We start from the raw sequence: 20,230 nt of genomic DNA, 5'->3' as shown, positions 1-20,230 counted from the left end.
GCGTAAGAATTCGCTCATATACCAGCAGTATTCGCCATCGGCAGTGCTGCTGAGAAGCACTGCTAAGTGACTACGTCCGAATAGGTCATTAGTTTTCGGTAGTGTGTGCTTTCTAATGGTGCAGCGTACGGTGAAGTGCAGGCTTGCCATAGCCCCAGGTACTTGCGTCTGGCTGCGCGGTCCTTGCGGTGGCACAGTTCCCTGGCTCCTGTGCGACGTAGTCGGTTCGCTCTGCAGCCAGCTGCTACTAGTTCTGTCTGACCCGTATTATTTCTAGCACAAGAAGTACACACTCAGTGACTAAATACGGGAAAGGATAGCGAAAGAAATAAATTACTGGAGTAGTAAGAAAACGTCAGTTAAAAGCTGCCGTTCTTTGTGATTTAGTACTGACCCCAATAAATCTGACATGGTACAAGTGAATAACATTAATAGCAGATTAAATAAGTTCTCGTTTTCCTAATATTTTCAGCCTGCCACAACACGGCTCCTGCTGTACTGTTGAGGCAATTGTAAAGCGGTTTCCTATCGTAAAGGGGTGCAACGTAGCTCTAGCTCTCACGTGCTGAAATGCATACACAATGGAATGACAGAAGTCATAGAATACCTCCTAACATCGTGTCGGATGTCCTTTTGCCCGGCATAGTGCGCATCTTGACGTGATATGGACTCAACAAGCCGTTGGAAGTCACCTGCAGAAATATTACTCCATGCTGCCTCTGTAGCCGCCTATAAAATTGCGGAAATTTTGCCGGTGAGGGACTTTATGCACGAACTGACCCTTCGATTATGTCCCATAAACGTTCGATGGGATTCTCGTCTGACGATCTGGGTGACCAAATCATTCGCTCGAAATGTCCAGAATGTTCTTCAGACCAATCGCAAACGATTGTGCCCTGGCGCCATGCAATCCTTGAATGGCTGAAAATGGTCTTCAAGTAGCAGAACCTAACCATTTACACCCAATGATCGCTTCATTTGGACCATAGGATCCAGTCCGTTTCATGTAAATACAGTCCATGCCATTATGCAGCCACCATCAGCTTGCACAGTACCTTTTAACAACGTGGATCTGCGTCACATTTGTGCCCTACCATCAGCTCTTACCAACAGAAATCGGGATTCATCTGACCAGGTCAGTTGCGTGGGGTCCAACTTATATGGTCACGAGCCCAGGAGAGGCGCTGCAGGCGATGTCGTGGCGTAACAAAGGCACTCGCGTCTGTCGTCTGCTGCCATAGCCCATTCACGCCACATTTCGCCGCACAGTCCTAACGGATACTTCCGTCGTACGACCCACACTGATTTCTGCCGTTATTTGACGCAGTGTTGCTTGTCTGTTAGCAACGACAACTCTTTGCGAAAGCCGCTGCTCTCGGTCATTAAGTGAGTGCGTTGTCAGTGGTGAGACGCAATGCCTCAAATTTGGTATTCTTGGCACACTGTTGACGCTGTTGATCTCGGAATGCTGAATTCCCTAACGATTTCCGACATGGAGTGTGCCATGCGTCGATATCTAACTACCACTCCGCATTCGAAGTCTGTTAATTCCTACCGGAAAACATTCTTCAGATTTAAGCTATAGGTTTTGCACTTGATATATAGACAAAATAACTAAGGACGATTGGAAACCTTTTCACAGGAATCACTTGAATACAAATGGCAGCTCTGCCAATACACTGTTCTGTATATGTCCTTACCGCTATCCGAGACTTTTGTCACCTCAGTGTGTATCCCATCAAATTCGGTGGGGGAATTTTACTCACTCTGAATTTTTTGAGTGTGCACAACTGCCCAGTATATCCGTACTAACCGCTTGCCCTGTGTAGAAAACATTAACTAGAGGAAGAGATGTCTATGTGAAGATAACAGGCAATAACTTTCATGAAAATTGTTATTCAACATGGAGATTGGAATATATTTTTATTTTTTTATTTGTTTAACCAGGTCTGTTCAGGACCATCAGGTCCTCTCTGACATCGGACCAGGGTTTCACACAAGAAGTATCTGTTGCATCATAGTTTCCTTAAGAAACAACAGTTCCAATATGACAACTAGTATTAAAATGATTTGAGTGTGTAAAGTGGCAGTGTGAATAATAATAATAATAATAATAACTATATACTATTAAAGTTAGTACTGGCATTACCTGTACGATTGCAGCTGCTGCCACTAATAGTGATAATTCTAATAAAAATAAAGGCAATCATCATAACATTAATAACAATAATGCTAGTGGCAAATATAAGAAGAATTTATAGATCTACAAAATAGATGTTTTCTGATATAGCAAGTTCTGGGAAAAGCAAATTTAAGAAGACTGCATTGGTTAAGAATACAGGGAAATGAGGAAGGTTAGGTGGGAAACAAGTATGTGCAATGGCAACAAATGCCTGTAGGAATAATTGTAACCTTATTGTTGCTGTAGTAGATATGTCGTTATCTGTCTTCTTAAGATGGAGATATTATTTAGTTCTCTAGTGTTACGCAGGATGTTGCCACTAAGAATAACTTCGAGAACTTGGCTGAACGTTGGAATGAGACAGATTTAATTTTGCTCTGATGGAAACGGGCGAAGATTGTTAAGGTCGAGGAGAGTTCGTCGATAAGACGGTAGAGAAAACATATGGTGTGGATATCTCTGCGCTTGTCTGAATGCATCCAAACTAGTAGTGCATACGATGGTGATATGTAATCAGAGAGTCAAACATCACAGATATAACTAACACAGGCATTCATAAACAGTTCCAGGCGTGTTAACTTTCCTGAGAAAGATGACGACATCGCTGTAATCAATAATTTGGAGGTATAAATGTTGGTAGAAGTTTCTTTTTCCGGTCAGGAGGGAAGGGCTTTTCATTTTTCCGTAGGGCATGGAGATATGCTGATGCCTTCTTCCACATTAAAGTTACGTGCAGGGCCCAATTTAAATTTTCTTCTATTATTACTCCTAAACTCTTTGCTGAAGAAGAGAAGTTGGCATTTGTCCCACTTATGGTTCAAGTTGGTAGAGATTCCCGATATTTCAGACTACTCAGCTCAGAATGATCAACCAGTACCGCTTGGATTGTTTTATGGGTTGCGCTTTAACGCTATATCGTGCCCCCAATTTGATAGTGCACACAGGTCGGTGTTGAGATTCTTGACAGCTGTCATCAGGTTTTTAGGTTTTGAACTTAGATATATAGAAAAATAACTGAGGACGATTGACGCAAGTACTAATCTGATAACGAGACTGAGATAGGGTAGGAAATTACGCGGTGCCTAATCAAACAAGTGAAAAACTGAAGACCAAAAACAAAGAATAGTTCGAGGGCAACGGCAAACCTCCTCCATGTGGAACTAGCGGGACAGAAATGGGCAATACGCGTACTGTTCCCAAAGCTCGCTGCCGGACCGTGGGACCGACATTGTCTATGAGACGATATTGTACTCGTACTACATTTCAGTGTACTATGTACCGGCCACCCTGTACCACAGCCTACGGGGTTAGTGTACGGACAAGGTACACGATGTGCGAAAGGCAACCAGAAATTTTTCAAAACCCCACAGTGATCCATCAGTGGGCCCGTCTGGCAATGGAACCCCTATTTGATCTCGTGCAGAGCCTTGACTGCACCAAATCATGGCATATGCCGTCGACCTGCAGGTGGTAGTGTCAACAAACTTCCGAACATAACTTCAGGAGAAAGCTAGGGATATACTACAACACACGAACAACTGGTGTACACAAAATAAACTAACGATTGCCTCAAGCAGAACACTTTACATGTTACATAAAGAAAGACTTATTAGAGACCCATCGGCGAAACTGGGAAACACAAACATAGTGAGAAAAAGGTCAACAAGACACTTGAGAATTACGACTGACGAGGGACTCTCTTTCAAGGGCCACTTACGAGGGGGAGTCAAATGAAAACCCAAAGTTATTTTAAACGTTTTTATTGAACAGAAGTGGAATATAAGTGTATCATTTTTCAATATTATCTCCCTGTCGTTCAACACTCTTCCACCAATGCGTACACGAATTCCTCTGAAAAAAGAAAAAAATCTTTTGTTTGTTGCGCATGTGTTTGTGCACCTCCTGCTCCACCTCTTCATTGGCACGAAAATTCGAGTCGCCTCTTTCAATGGTCCAGACATACGGTAATCACTTGGTTCGAGGTCTGGTGAGTATGGTGGCTATGGCAGAGTATCGAAGTGCCAGTCACCGATGGTTAAAAGTGTTGCATGGGCAGTATGACGCCAAGCATTGTCATGTCGTAAACTGACACCTGTAGTCAGAAGTCCACATCGCTTTCGTCTTACTGCAGGCGGAAGCTGATTTTTTAACATATTGAAATTTGAAGCACTGGTGTTGGTATTTCCCCTACTCGTGTAGTGTTCCAAAACAACGCCTCGTTCATCCCAAAAGGGAGTCAGCAAAACCATCCCTGCTTGTGGCTGCTTCCAGAACTTCTTGGGTTTTGGTGGTGACGCACGGCGCCATTCCTTGCTTGCTCTCTTTGTTTCGCATTGATCATAGTGAACCCAGATTTCGTCTCCTATAACAGTTCTTGCGAAGAAGCTATCACCATCTGCTTCAAAGGGCCGCAAAGGTTCTATGCTGACGTCAACGCGTCGCTCTTTCAGTTCTGGTGCGAGTTGCTGCGGCACCCATCTTGAAGACTCTTTGCGAAACTTAAGCATTTCATTAATGATTTGATGTGCTGAGCCATGCCTTTCAGATTTGCGGCTATTTCATCCACCGTTACAAGGCGATTTTCCACCGCAGTGGCTTCAACTACTGCAATAGATTCTGGTGTCACGATGTGGTGTGCCTGGCTAGGGTGATGAACTTTTGTCACGGAAGCAAGCTATTTCTTAACTTTCTACTCCACTTATACACTTGCTGCAATGTCAGACATGCGATACTATACTGGACTTTGATTCGTCGATGAATTTCAGTTGGTTTCGTACCTTCACTGCTCAGAAAACATGACAGTATGCTGTTCTCCCTTGCTCCATGTCGCAAGCGAGGCAGCCATTTCGAACTGGTATTAGAGCCGCGTTTCGCTTGTCTGTGATATGCTGCCATCTGTAGGGAATTCCTTACATCCTTGGTAACAGTACTGCCAACTTACGGAAGAATGGCACGAAATGTATATTTTTAATTATTTCACTTTTAAGGTTTTCATTTGACTAACTGGCAAGAATAAACACTACCGTTAACATTCGTGAGAATATATGAGTGTGTAATATCTGAATCCATAACATGCTTTGCGGCAAGCACATGGGCACATAAACTCCGTCGTGCGACCAACGTAATTGCTGAGGGGTACAGGCAGAGAGGTCTGCTCCTACGATTATCAGGCGCCTTTAGAACCACATCTCTGGAAGCTCTCTGTGTAGTCTTAGGCGTCTTTCCAATCGACATCACTAATAGGTACCTTGCTGCAACATAATACGTGAAGATGGGCTTCGGGAACAAATAAGTACACTTACAGAGGAAGACATCCTCGATTTACGCGATCTTAAAAGTTGGCGAGTGAATACGTGGCAAACGGAGTGGGACACATGGGAAACGTGTCGGAGAGTCTTGAGTTCTTTCTAAATGTAAGGGAAAGTTAAAAAGTATTTAGTTTAGCCCGCATCGGCAACCATTTGTGTAGTCCTTCGCACATCTGTCTTCCTGTAGCTGTATTACAGTACATTAAGAGAGGTTTGAACGGCGAACCGGAGTTGGCACCCAAGCAAATTGTGCGAATCGATTAATTCCTTTTGCAAAAGATTTTAGCTCGTCTGAAATTAATAGTGATCTAATGGCACCATTTCTGTGTGCACCATTCGGATTTTCCATGCAAAAACAGTCACCCTCAAATAACTACGGACTGGAGCCACACTAATGGTTCAGATTTAGTCCACCGATGTCTATGACCTTGGTCTAATTCAAGTTTTAACCGTTTGAAACGTCTTGCTCCGTTTGGAGTTGACGCGCAAAAAACACGTTTCCAAGGGAGACTTTTGAAGCGCGCCATATCTATACTTTAAACTTCTACGAATCGATCAAACTTTACACGAAGGTAGATAAATGGATAAAGTCAAAATGAACTTTTGTATCCAACAATTTTTATCCATTCTCGCGATACGATGGCTTAAATGCGAGTTAAATATGTTCTTATGTGAACTGAATGAAAGGAAACGGTTTAAAGTGAATCAGACAGCCGCCCGGTGTGGCCCAGCGGTTCTAGGCGCTTCATTCTGGAACCGCGCGACCGCTACGGTCGCAGGTTCGAATCCTGGCTCGGGCATGGATGTGTGTGATGACCTTAGGTAAGTTAGGTTTAACTAGTTCTAAGTTCTAGGGGACTGATGACTTCAGATATTAAGTCTCATAGTGCTCAGAGCCATTTGAACAATTTGAATCAGACAAATAAAAAATGCATTCTTGCGACAAAGTTGGAAACTCTATTTCAAAAACCTAGCTTCGACCGACTTTACGTGCAAGAAACACGCTTTTTGTTAGCTTTTTACGCGCGCCACTTCTGTGTTTCAAACTTCTGCGAATCGGTTCAAATTTTGTAAGACTGTAGACAAAAGTTTAGTGAAAGTTTTATCTGTTGTCACGATATAAGCAATATGGTTCGAAAGAGAATTAAAAAACCTATACTAGATCAGTCGTCACCCGACCCAATAAAAATGTACATCGGTTGTCAAGCCACTCTCAGAATTATGGTAGAGTGAAAGTTGGGAATCGGTATGAAAACTACTCCTATCATAGCACAAAAAAGGCGAGTATGTCATGAGCAGATTTACGGATGTAAAAGAAGGGAACTAGCTTTTTGACTTCTCTGATAACTTCAAAGAGATTTAACTCGAAACATCTTGACATCTTCGCGCTTTTTTACAACTCTCCTTCCCTAGCACAGTGAGCTCTCTTAGCTGCAAGATGTTGGCACACCTGCATCTTGCAATTTATAGGATACAGTCCCTAATCCCGCGCCAAAAATCCAAAAGGTTTGCCATCCATAGTAAACATAGTAAACAAAACACTTTCATATGGCTGAAGAGCATACATGTAATAGATAAAAAAGTTTTCTGGGGGGAATAGAATTTCTGGGCAGTGGATTAAAAGCACGAATATGTCAAGGTGAACTAAAGTCTAAAGCTACCAGACAAGCCGAAAAGCTAGATTCCTTCTTTTACAACCGTAACTCTGATCAGGACCTACTCGCCTCTTTTGTGCTATGATTGGGGACATTTTTCAGTCCGTTTATCAATCAACCCAGTTTTGAGTCTTCTCCATGTTATGGCATTATTTTCACTTTTTTTCCTGAGATCTCTTCATGTTAATTCTACGTTCATTGATGGGTCCGTTATAGTTTCTTATGTGCGAATAAACGCCAGCAGTTCCGTGTCTCCTGAGCTGTGACGGTTTGCAGGCGACCGGACAGCGCATCGGCTCCGTAGTGCAGGCCCTCGGCACGCTCGTCGTGTCGGTGACGCTGGGCCTCGTCTACGAGTGGCGGCTGGGGCTGGTGGCCATTGCTTTCATGCCCATCATGCTGCTGGCTCAGTACTTCGACGATCGCCTCGTGCGTAACGAGGCCAGCAGCAAGCAGAAGGCTATGGAGAAGGCCACCAAGGTACGTACCGTTAGGGGCACCCACTTTCATATAAAGTACATTGTTGGCTACTGTAGTACATACCTCAATATTCGGATGATTAGCATTGTCAAGTACCGAGAGGCGTTCAATAAGTAATTCAGCACTATTTTTCTCGGCCAGTGTCGGTTGAAAAAATGCAGAATTTTTTGTGGTACATCGTGAAATTTCCCTCTTCAGCCCCTATAGTTTCATGTTGTTTGTTGTGGTCTACAGTCCAAAGACTGGTTTGATGCAGCTCTCGATGCTACTCTATCCTGTGCAAGCTTCTTCATCTCCCAGTACCTACTGCAACCTACATCCTCCTGAATCTGTTTAGTGTATTCATCTCTTAGTCTCCCTCTACGATTTTTACCCTCCACGCTGTCCTCCAATACTAAATTGGTGATCCCTTGATGCCTCAGAATATTCCCTACCAACCGATCCCTTCTTCTAGTCAAGTTGTGCCACAAACTCCTCTTTTCCCCAATTCTATTCAATACCTCGTCATTAGTTATGTGATCTACCCATCTAATCTTCAGCATTCTTCTGTAGCACCACATTTCGAAAGCTTCTATTCTCTATTTATCGTCCACGCTTCACTTCCATACATGGCTACACTCCATACAAATACACTCCTGGAAATTGAAATAAGAACACCGTGAATTCATTGTCCCAGGAAGGGGAAACTTTATTGACACATTCCTGGGGTCAGATACATCACATGATCACACTGACAGAACCACAGGCACATACACACAGGCAACAGAGCATGCACAATGTCGGCACTAGTACAGTGTATATCCACCTTTCGCAGCAATGCAGGCTGCTATTCTCCCATGGAGACGATCGTAGAGATGCTGGATGTAGTCCTGTGGAACGGCTTGCCATGCCATTTCCACCTGGCGCCTCAGTTGGACCAGCATTCGTGCTGGACGTGCAGACCGCGTGAGACGATGCTTCATCCAGTCCCAAACATGCTCAATAGGGGACAGATCCGGAGATCTTGCTGGCCAGGGTAGTTGACTTACACCTTCTAGAGCACGTTGGGTGGCACGGGATACATGCGGACGTGCATTTTCCTGTTGGAACAGCAAGTTCCCTTGCCGGTCTAGGAATGGTAGAACGATGAGTTCGATGACGGTTTGGATGTACCGTGCACTATTCAGTGTCCCCTCGACGATCACCAGTGGTGTACGGCCAGTGTAGGAGATCGCTCCCCACACCATGATGCCGGGTGTTGGCCCTGTGTGCCTCGGTCGTATGCAGTCCTGATTGTGGCGCTCACCTGCACGGCGCCAAACACGCATACGACCATCATTGGCACAAAGGCAGAAGCGACTCTCATCGCTGAAGACGACACGTCTCCATTCGTCCCTCCATTCACGCCTGTCGCGACACCACCGGAGGCGGGCTGCACGATGTTGGGGCGTGAGCGGAAGACGGCCTAACGGTGTGCGGGACCGTAGCCCAGCTTCATGGAGACGGTTGCGAATGGTCCTCGCCGATACCCCAGGAGCAACAGTGTCCCTAATTTGCTGGGAAGTGGCGGTGCGGTCCCCTACGGCACTGCGTAGGATCCTACGGTCTTGGCGTGCATCCGTGCGTCGCTGCGGTCCGGTCCCAGGTCGACGAGCACGTGCACCTTCCGCCGACCACTGGCGACAACATCGATGTACTGTGGAGACCTCACGCCCCACGTGTTGAGCAATTCGGCGGTACGTCCACCCGGCCTCCCGCATGCCCACTATACGCCCTCGCTCAAAGTCCGTCAGCTGCACATACGGTTCACGTCCACGCTGTCGCGGCATGCTACCAGTGTTAAAGACTGCGATGGAGCTCCGTATGCCACGGCAAACTGGCTGACACTGACGGCGGCGGTGCACAAATGCTGCGCAGCTAGCGCCATTCGACGGCCAACACCGCGGTTCCTGGTGTGTCCGCTGTGCCGTGCGTGTGATCATTGCTTGTACAGCCCTCTCGCAGTGTCCGGAGCAAGTATGGTGGGTCTGACACACCGGTGTCAATGTGTTCTTTTTTCCATTTCCAGGAGTGTACTTTCAGAATAGGCTTCCTGACACTTAAATCTATACTCGATGTTAACAAATTTCTCTTCTTCAGAAACGCTTTCCTTGCCATTGCCGGTCTACATTTTATATCCTCTCTACTTCGACCATCATCAGTTATTTTGCTCCCCAAATAACAAAACTCCTTTACTACTTTAAGCGTCTCATTTCGTAATCTAATTCCCGCAGCATCAACCAATTTAGTTCGACTACATTCCATTATCCTCGTTTTGCTTTTGTTGATATTCATCTTATATCCACCTTTCAACACACGGTTTCATGAAGTTCCGATAGGTGGCGGCGCCTTGTGACGCCTTCAAAATGGCTTCTTTAACGTAGGCGCGTTCCAAGCAGAGACCTGTCATTGAGCTTCTTTTGGTGGAAAACTAGAGCATTGCAGATATTCATAGACGCTTGCAGAATGTCTACGGAGACCTGGAAGTAAACAAAAGCACGGTGAGTTGTTGGACAAGGCTTCTGTCTTCGCAAGAATGTCTCACAAATCTGTCCGATTTCCCGCGACACGGCCAGCCGCATAAAGCTGTGGCTCCTGCAATGTTGGAATGTGCGAGCATTCTCATTCGACGAATCACAGTCTAATACCTCGCTGCCCAGTGAACGTCTCTGTTGATATTGCTGTCACACTCATCCACGAGTTGGGGCACTCAAAGATGTGTGCTCATCGGGTTCCTCGCTGCCTAACACAATACTATAAACAGCAACGAAGGACCATCCTTGCGGGACTGGTTGCGCGTTACGAGGATGATCGTTACAATTTTTTGTCTAAAATCGTTACAGCCAAAGAAACGTGGGTTTATCCTTTCGAACCGCAAACTAAAACTACAATCCATGTAGTGGCGTCACATCACCTTTCCTCCGACGAAAAAGTTCAAAGCCACATCCTCAGCCAGTAAAGTCATGACGATGGTATTTTGGGACTCTGAAGGGGTTATTCTGTTTGACGTCCACCCTCACGGTGCAACGATCAACTTTTAAGGGTGTTGTGCTACCCTCAGGAAACTGAAGAAACGATTTCAGCGTGTTAGCCACAAAAATGCAAATGAACTTCTCTTTATCCATGACAGCGCAAGGCCTCACAGGCATCCGAGAAGAGCTCACAAAAAAATTGTGCTGTTCTTCCTTATCCACCCTACAGCCCGGATCTTGAACCTTCCGACTTCCACCTCGTTGGTCCAATGAAGGATCCACTCCGCGGAAAGCATTACGTGGACGACACCGAGGTTATTGAAGCAGCACGACGTCGACACGTTGAGTAGCACCATGCGCGCTTACAGACCCTGCGAGTAAGGTGGCGTATGGCCGTCCCACTGAACAGGAGATTATATTGAAGAACGCTCCTCTTACATACGCATGGTATTCCAGTTGCTATATATTTATGCATCGATTTTTATTTTTATTTGTCTTACACTGTTTGTATGTGAGTTTACTTGCTGTAATTTTGTCATGTCGAAATAGTGGGTGGAGCTGTGGACACCAGAAAATGGAGTACCAAGCGAAGAAATCGGAACAGTTCCGAAGTGTTCTTGTGTTTGAGTTCATAAGGTGGGTAACAGCAGTGGACACAGGCAGAAACACTTGCGCCATGCATGGGGATAATTACATTGGACAGAGCACGGTATGAAAATAGTTTTCTTGTTTTAAGGATGACCATTTTGACGCTGGTGACTCACCAAGCTCAGCAAGAGCTTCGGTGTTTGATGAAGATCGTTTAAATGCATTAACCCACAATGACCCATGTTAGTGTACTAGAGAACTGCCAAATGAGATAAACTGTGATCATGCCACTATCGTGCGACATTTTCTTGCAGTGGAGAAGGTCCCAAAATCTGGTGTAGGGGTACGGCATGCTATAAGCCAAAATCATAAAAATTACATGTGCAACTTTGCTTGCTTTTCGTCAATTGGCTCGCGAACAACACCGACCATTCGTATACTGTATCGTTACTGGTGACGCGAAATGGAGTCTTTATGCTAACATAAGGAAAAGGAAGAACTGATTGAATCCAAACAAAGCAGCATCTTTCCGCATCCACAAAAGATGTTACTCAACGATAACATCTTCCCGCATTGTGCTAGACTGCCAAAAAACATTATGAAGGAGTTGGGCTGGGAAATCGTCCCTCACCTACCTTAATCACCTGATTTTGCGTCCTCGGATTTTCATCCTGTCCGCTCTCTATGGAACAACCTTCAAGGAACTTGTTTTACGGATGACAATGAGCTCCAAACATGGCTCGACGAGTTCACCGCCTAAAAACCACGTGACTTTTAGAGTCGCGGAATCGAAAAATTACCCCAGTGTCGGCAGATTGTTGTAAATGGTGAAGGCGAATATATTAATGATGATTAAAGTCTCTGATGTGTTTATTAGACTTAAAGGAAACGATAAGTATTTGTGCGCAACCCAATAATATATATACTGGTAGTCTAAACAATAACTGTTTACAATGCAGCACAGGGATGTAGAGGAACTCGGGACGAAGAATTTGATACAGGATACTTGTGGTCTATGAAATCTCAAAAGTGACTCAAATTGGCTCTAGTCCTATGGAACTTATTGCTTGACGTTCTGCAGTCTTATCCCTCCTTCTCATAGGTGTTTTCCACACGTTTCTTTTCTCTCCGATTCTGCGGAAAACCACCTCATTTCTTATCCTTTCAGTCAACCTTATTTTCAACACACTTCTGTAGCACCACATCTCAAACGCTTCCAATCTCTTCTTTTCCTGTTTTCCCATAGTCCATGATTTAGTAGCATACAGTGCTGTCTCCAACGTACATTCTCATAAATTTCTTCTCAAATTAAATCCAGTGTTTTATACTGGTAGACTTCTTTTGGCCAGGAATGTCTTCGTTGCCTGTGCTAGTCTCCTTTTTATGTCCGTGCTTCGCCCGTCATTTTGCTTCCAATATAGCAGAGCTTCATCACTTCCTCTACTCCGTGGACACAAATTTACATGTTAAATTTATTGGTAATCTTATTTTTTTCCAGTCGTCATTGCTTTTGTCTTTCTTCGGTTTACTCTCAAACCATATTCTATGATCATTGGACTGTTCATTCGATGCAGTATGCGCTTTCATAAAGGATAGCAATTTCATCAGCGAATCTTATTATTGATCTTCTTTCACCCCGAATTTTAATCCGCAGAGCAGAAATTATTTCTGAATACGACCACCTACAGTCTGATTTGCAGCACTTGAGACACGTGTTTAGAGACAGGAAGGCACGGCAAACGCTCTGAGGTGTCAACGAAGGAGGACGCCTTGTGAATCGGCAGAAGAAGCCAAGCCGACGACTTTGGTGCCCTACTGTGGGCAATGAGCAGCTAGTTTTGACATGTGGTGCAGAGACATGGACTGAGACCAGTGTTCCAGCCTGCCCCCGAGATACGAGATATATTGCTCCTTGTTAAAGACGAAATAGCTCTTCTTGTGCCCAGTGTGTATGGTGTCCCTTGCGAATGCGGCAGCATCTATGTAGGTCAAACAATTCGCACAGTTGCAGAGCGTTGTAACGATGGAAAGTGCCGTATTAAAAAAAGTGAGCTTGACCAGTCGGCCATAGCTTAGCACTGTCTAGCAAACGAACTCAAAATTCAGTTTGAAAACATGAGAGTCTTGGCTCATGCATCAAAATACTGTGATTCCGCTACAGAGGAGGCAGCTGAGAGGAGAATAAACAGCAACAATTTTAATGGAGACCAAGAATACACAGTTAGTAGGGCGTTGGGGTGGGCTTTGGATGTCGAAAGGAAGCGAAGACGGATGCTTGACGCTTGTAGGGTGGCGGGAGCGGCAATTTCAAACCTGGGGCTGCCTCTCGCTCCACCTGAGGTCACTCGGTTTCGTGGCAGACCCGAGCTGCTACGAGCAGCCCAACTCACCTTCAGCGCACGCCTCGTTTCGGTCCTCTGATTGGTGCCAGAGGCTGCAATCGTACCTATATAAGCAGAAAACAGTGCCAGCCTCCGAACCTCTCCCTATCTCCTTCACTGTACCGACAACCCCCTTCCCTCGCACGAGGTGGGCTCGCTTTTGACAACCTCAAGCACATCCCTGCCCAGCCACAACCCCTGCTCAATGACCCAACTGAACACCTTATCCTCAGCATCTTTACCCCCCTCACTGTCACCTGTGCCTCTGTCTATGTCCGTCCCACAGCTCCTCTCCCCTACGACTTCATCTTGCATGCTGACTGCACCTTCTCCACCTATGTGATTGCCACAGACCTCAACATCCACAGCCGTGTACCTGCCACCCTTCGGCGGTGGCATCAGTTCCTCGCCACCCTCCTTGGTGACCTTATTCCCTTGCCACAGCACACCCATCCCAAAAGTAATTCTGCCCTGGATGTCGTCCTCACATCCCCAAACCTCCTTGGTCGTATCGCCACAGATGTCCCCAACACTATTGGTAGTGACCACCTCCCAGTCCGTCTCACTATCTCCTCAGCTCATCACCCCCCCCCCTCCTGCCCCCCTACCGACCCTGCTGCCCCACCAAAGTTCGTCCATGATGACTACCAATGCACTGACAGGGACGCCTGCTGGGAATCCATTACCTCACATGTCGGAAGCCACCCCTTACCCTTCCCATATCACTGACATCACCCATGCATCATTCTTCTTCCAGAAGACCATCACTGACGCCATGGAGACCTATGTTCCTACCAAGCTTATCCACTCTCACTGCCCTACTCTTCCTCCACAGGCCATCTTTCTTCTCCATGAATCCTACAAGCTCTACCACTCCTTCCTCTGCACCCATGACTGGGATATACTCCTCCGCCACTGGAAATTATAACGACATATCCGAAACCTCCTAACAGCAAAGAAAAGCCAGGATTGGCCCCAGACATGTACATGCCTCAACTCTGTCCTCCCTGCCAACTCCTCCAAGTACTGGTCTGCCTTCCACTGCCTTACTGGAGCCATCCTGCCCCACATTATCCCCTTCTCCACAACAACTGCCCCTTCCTAGACAGCCCCAGTAAGGCAAACCATTTTACTTCCCACCTCTCTGACGTCTTCTCCATTCCTGACGATCTCCATTTTGATTACTCCCTTTTCCCCACAGTCCTTGAATGCAGTGATACCTCTGTCCCACCCCTCGCCAACAAACCCTCCTCTGAGACCTCTTCCTATCTTGGTGCAACCAGTGGCTCCTTGTCATCAACCCTTCCAAGACCCAGGCAATCATCAAAGGTCATACCACCCACTCCTTCTGGCTCCACGATTTTTACCCCACCATTTATCGTCATCTTATCCACCTCACTCCTGTGCTGAAATACCTTAGCCTCACCCCTGACCTTCACCTCATCTGGACTCACCATCTGCTTATGATCCAACACAAATCCCCAATCGACTCTGCCTCCTGAATCTCCCGTCTAACTGGACGACAGCATCACCTGGATTTCTGTCCCTCTCAGATTCTATAGAGCTCTCCAAATCCTTGGACACCATGCACTCCACCTTGCCTTCCATATCCACCTCGCATCCCCCATGTGGATCCCCTATAACCTCATCCCCTTCACACATCTTCTCCTTTTCCTCGAACACATCTGCACCCTGTACATCATCCACAGTCTCGACACCCCCCTCCCAGTGTCTTCTATCCACTCTACCCCCAGCCTGTTGCCACACCTTTACCACTGTGTCCCACCCTCTCTCCATCTCCACACCCTCCACCTCCTTTCCCAACACAACTTCCAGCATCTACCCCTCCTGGATGACGAGCTTTGCCCTGGTTTCTACCCCTTCTACCAACTCTAACCCCACCTTCCCCCCTCCCACTCCTCAGGGCATTCTCTCCCCTCTTCTTCCCTACTCCTGAACGGTTTTTTCCTCCCTCCTCTCCACCGCACTCCCTTTCCAGTGCACCCGTTTTTGTCTCTGCACTCTCTCCTAACTTGCCTTCCCAATTCATCTCCCACCCCACTCGTCTCCTGCCCCTTGCTGCGCCCCCCAATCCCCCTTTCTTTTCATTCCACCCCTCCAGCTCCCCTCACCTCTAACCCTTCCTCTCCCCTCTTTTTCCCTCCACTCAGGCCTCCCCTCTCTCGGCAGGTCTCTCCTGGCCGTTTTGTTCTTCGTCATGTGTGCTCTGTCTCATGTAGTGGTTTTAACGTGTCTTCGTTCAGGAGTGCTTTAATACTGTTGCCAACTTTTAATTTGTGCGTGTGACTGCAGTGTATTTTACATGCTCCACTAATCGTCAACTGTGTTTTTGTCTTTATGTGGACTTTTTTAAGTGTCCCACATCAACATCTCAATGTAAGTGCATATTTTAACCCCTACTCTCTCTCCTTATTATGTTCTTATGTCCCCCTTTATCTCCTTTTATATGTCTTGTTTTCATCTTTTTATTAACTGTATCACTCGACTGAAGAGCGGTGGATTATGCCGCTGCCAGCGCCCCCCCCCCCCTCCCCGCCCCATATGGGGCTGGGGAATGAAATTTCAACAAAGCAAAAAAAAAAAAAAAAAGCCTCCGGCAGTCAGTAGTTTTACTGCTGACAACGATGGCGGGGATGGCCATCGAAAGTTGGAGAATTTTCTTCGAAAACCGAGAAGATTTTATTCTTCAATTGTTACTGTTCCTTCGTGGTTCTCCTACATAATGTATATTGCCCGTCTTTCTGTAAGGCTTCTACTTTCTTTTTTATTTTTGAGAATTTCGAAGATCTTCTCCCCATTTGCATTTGCGAACGCTTAATAAGTCAGCAAACGTAATGAAGGTGCCTTATTTTTCTTATGTCTTGCTTTCACTATGTTAGAATTACCTCCCACTTCATAGCGCCGTTAATAAATTGTGTTGAATAGTTTTGCAGTTGGTTCAGCCTAGGGGCCTAGTGAACCTAAGTACAATCTACTTACAGGGGTCATCAAAATATCTCCATTGTACTGCCAATACCAAACGACTATATTCCAACTCGAAGTCCTAGATAAACAAACTGGCCGCTAAGGAAGACTAGGGGCTATCCGTGGCGTAATTATCTATCGGCTCATTAATTTTATTGTTAACTAAAACACAAGTCGAGGTAAGCAAAGTATGGAGCTGAGGTGATTGTTTGCAGTTGGCGGTGGAGGCCGTGAGCAACATCCGCACGGTGGCCGGCCTGGGTCGCGAGCGGCTGTTCCACGGCAAGTACCTGGCGGAGCTGCAGCCCGCGCTTCGACGGGCCAAGAGGAACACGCACGTGCGCGCCGCAGTCTTCAGCCTGGCACGCAGCATCGGCACCTTCACCTACGCCGCCTGCATGTATTACGGAGGGGTCCTCATCCTCTCAGACGGACTGCCCTACGAGGATGTCTTCAAGTAAGAACTTGCACTCCTCTAAAAAAATGTTCCAAAATATGCTGCTGCCAATTTAAATTACCTCATGAGAGCGGAATGCAACAAACTTCAGACTGATATTAACTGTAATACGAACTTCGACAGCCAAGAGAAAGCATTTCTGCGTGACCATAGGCAACAGGTAGGAATAAAAGCACCTCCATTCTGCACTGAAGAGCAGATTTCTCTGTGAGTTTCTCATTCAGAAACTGCACTTGAATGTTGGCTGTTAGTGAGAAGATCGTATTATATCTTGTGTAAAAAAACTATCGCACAATCAGTTGAACAGCTCATACATCCAAGCTGCTCACAAGCATAATATATAGAAGAATGGGAAACGATACTGAGTGTCAGCTAGATGACAATCAGTTTGGCTTTAGGAATGGCAAAAGCGCCTGAGAGGCAGTTCTGACACTGCGGTTGATAATGGAAGCAAGAGTGAAGAAAAATCTAGACACGCTCGTAGCATTCGTCGACCGAGAAAAAGCCTTCGATGTTATAAAATGCTGCAAGATGTTTGAAATTCTGAAATAAGTAGAAGTAAGCTGCAAGGAAGGATGGGTAATATGCAATATGTACCATAACCAAGAGGGGGCAATAAGATTAGAAAACAAAGAACGAAATGCTCGCATTAAAAAGGGTGGACGATAGGGATGCAGTCTTTCGCCCCTACTACTCAACCTATGCACCGAAGAAACACCGACAAAACTAGAAGTAAGGTTCAGGGTGAAAGAATATCAGTGACAAGATTCGTTGATGATATTGCTATCCTCAATGAACGTGAAGTAGAATTACAGGATTTGTTTGATGGAATGACCAGTCCAATGAGTGCAGAATATGGATTGTGAGTAAACAGAAGAAAGATGAAAGTAATTACAAGTAGCAGAAACGAGAACAGCGAGAAACTTAACATTAGAACCAGGGATAATGAAGTAGACGAAGATGAGGAAATCTGGTACTTGGAAATAAAATAACCCCTGACGGAGAAGGAAGGAAGACGTGAAAAGCAGCCTAGCACAGACAAAGAGGCCATTCCTGGCGAAGAAAAGTCTACTGCTATCAAAAATTAGCCTTAATTTGAGGGAGAAATTTCTGAGAACGTACATTTGGAGCACAGCATTGTTCGGAACAGAAGACAATCGAAATGTATGATTTGTGGTACTATAGAGGAATACAACAATGTTGAAAATCAGGTGCACTCGTAAATGAGTGCGAATGATTTCCGCTGAACCGGCCAAAGAAGGAACATATGGAAAACACTGACAATAACTAGGGACCGGACGATAGGATATGTGGTAAGGTCTCAGGGAATAACCTCCATAGTATTAGAGGGAACTTCAGAAGGTAGAAATTTTAGGAGAAGAGAGAGACCTGAACACTCCAACAAATAATTGAGGAAATAGGGTCAGGAGCTACTGTGAGATGAAGAGGTTAGCGCAGAAGAGAAATGCGTGCCGTGCCACACCAAACCAGTAACACGACCGATGAATCAAAACAAAAGGAAGGTCGACCAGCAAGTGTCGAAATTCGATAGCAGGATTGTGGCCTGTCGAGACTGTGTTTAATCGTTTCCCCATATCCCTGCTTACGTTGTTCGAGATCTCACGAAATTGGAAATGACAGGTTCAGGTAGGCCATACTGAACGACATGCACGATCTCAGTAGCCCCACGTGACTAGCGCCTGAGAGAACAGACTTGTTGTTTGTTCTGCTGTCAAGGATCCAATAGCAACGTAAAATAGCCTGAGTCAGGAAATGGTCTTGTCTGCAGGAACACTCGCAGCTCGGTGACCACTGTTGCAGCTTCCCTTGACGTGGCTGCGGACACTTTTGCGCCCATCGACAATACTGGACACAGGACTGGCAGCGCGCCGCCTTTGAAATGAGTCTCGGTTCTGAGACGTCACAATAGACGTGTCCACGGGCATAGGCTCTGAGGAGTACAGGCTATGTTAAGCCTGGCTTGATAGTATGGGGTGCCATTGGGCATACATCCTGATAGCCTCTGATTCGCATGGTCAATGATTTTGACAACAGCCGTTTCGTTTCTGGTGCTGAGGTCCGTGGCTGCAACGTATCTTAGAGATTACTGCGTCATCGTTTTTCAAATAACACTAGGCTGCACTGTTCTCATGCTGTTCCGCCCCACTGCGACGTAGAATGCGTTCGACTGCTGCCTTAATCAGCAAGTTCTCTCTCATCTATTGAAAGCACTTGGTAAAGTTTGCCAAGAGACTAGAACGCCACCACTCGCCAGCCGTTGTGAATGATGAACTCAGGCACAGAGGTGAAACAGCATGGCATCATCCAAGCTCAGTTCGACTCGATAGTCAGCCAGGTTAGAGGCATTGTTGCTGCAAGAAGTAGCATCTCTTTGTAATAGTTTTCGCACTTTGTATACCCCCAAATCACTTACGAAGATAATCACGTATTCTAGTCACTACACTGTACTTTCTCAATAAGTAAAATTATGAAGTATTTTCCCTGATTTTGTGATTTTTGATGACCAGCAATGTGTTTAGGCGCGAACTGCTACATTAAAAATAATACGTAGGGGCTTCAGAAAGTAAGTTACCCATATCGCACCCACTAAGACCATTGGGTATGAGAAGAGGCGCACCGTCAGAAGAGAGTACGAGTACATGTTCCGAGTTTCTTTCAGACACAATTCTCCTGCGGTACGATTAACAGGTGAATCATAGTGTGGAAGAGTAATGGTGCGGTAAATGGAGAAGTAATCCTCCGCTGAAGTACGCAGAACAGTACTGATTCTTGTGGGAAAAAAGTTTAATTTACACACATACTGACTCTGGAATTCTGGCACTATTGGACCAAATACTATGTAACTTCCAGTAGCAGTGAAAGAGTGCCAACGATTTCACCTAGGCTGCACAGAAGTGGGTGATGTTGATCGGGAAGACGAGATCTTGCACCAAGCAATTTCCATCTTTTAGGCGAGCTGGAAGAACATCACGAGGAAAGACATTTTCTAACAACGAGGACGTTTACATATCGGTTCTCAAAAGGCTTCGCCACCAAGGAGCAAATTTCTACCGCCGAGGAACTGAATGACTGGCAGAATCTTCCGACCGTTCTTTGCAGAGGCTTGGTGACTCAACTGAAAAATAGTAACATGTATCCGTGTTAGCACTCAACAAAAGTTACCTGGCCAGCAATAATAGAGAG

At 45.8% G+C, this 20,230-nt stretch overlaps 1 protein-coding gene across 5 annotated transcripts in view; it reads left to right on the top strand.

Annotated features, from left to right (window-relative positions):
- Positions 1–20,230, top strand: part of LOC126473831 (ATP-dependent translocase ABCB1-like) — a 272,239-nt gene that overhangs the window by 234,158 nt on the left and 17,851 nt on the right. For all 5 annotated transcript variants that reach the window (XM_050101157.1, XM_050101153.1, XM_050101154.1 and 2 more), the window contains 2 exons: positions 7,422–7,625; positions 16,785–17,026. In XM_050101157.1, the coding sequence (XP_049957114.1) occupies positions 7,422–7,625; positions 16,785–17,026 (446 nt within the window). The remainder of the gene's footprint in view (positions 1–7,421; positions 7,626–16,784; positions 17,027–20,230) is intronic.

The sequence above is a fragment of the Schistocerca serialis genome, chromosome 4 (genome assembly GCF_023864345.2).
Source record: "Schistocerca serialis cubense isolate TAMUIC-IGC-003099 chromosome 4, iqSchSeri2.2, whole genome shotgun sequence".
NCBI lineage: Eukaryota > Metazoa > Arthropoda > Insecta > Orthoptera > Acrididae > Schistocerca > Schistocerca serialis.
The sequence above is the reverse complement of the archived record's forward strand: the minus strand, read 5'-3'. Positions and strand labels throughout refer to the sequence as shown.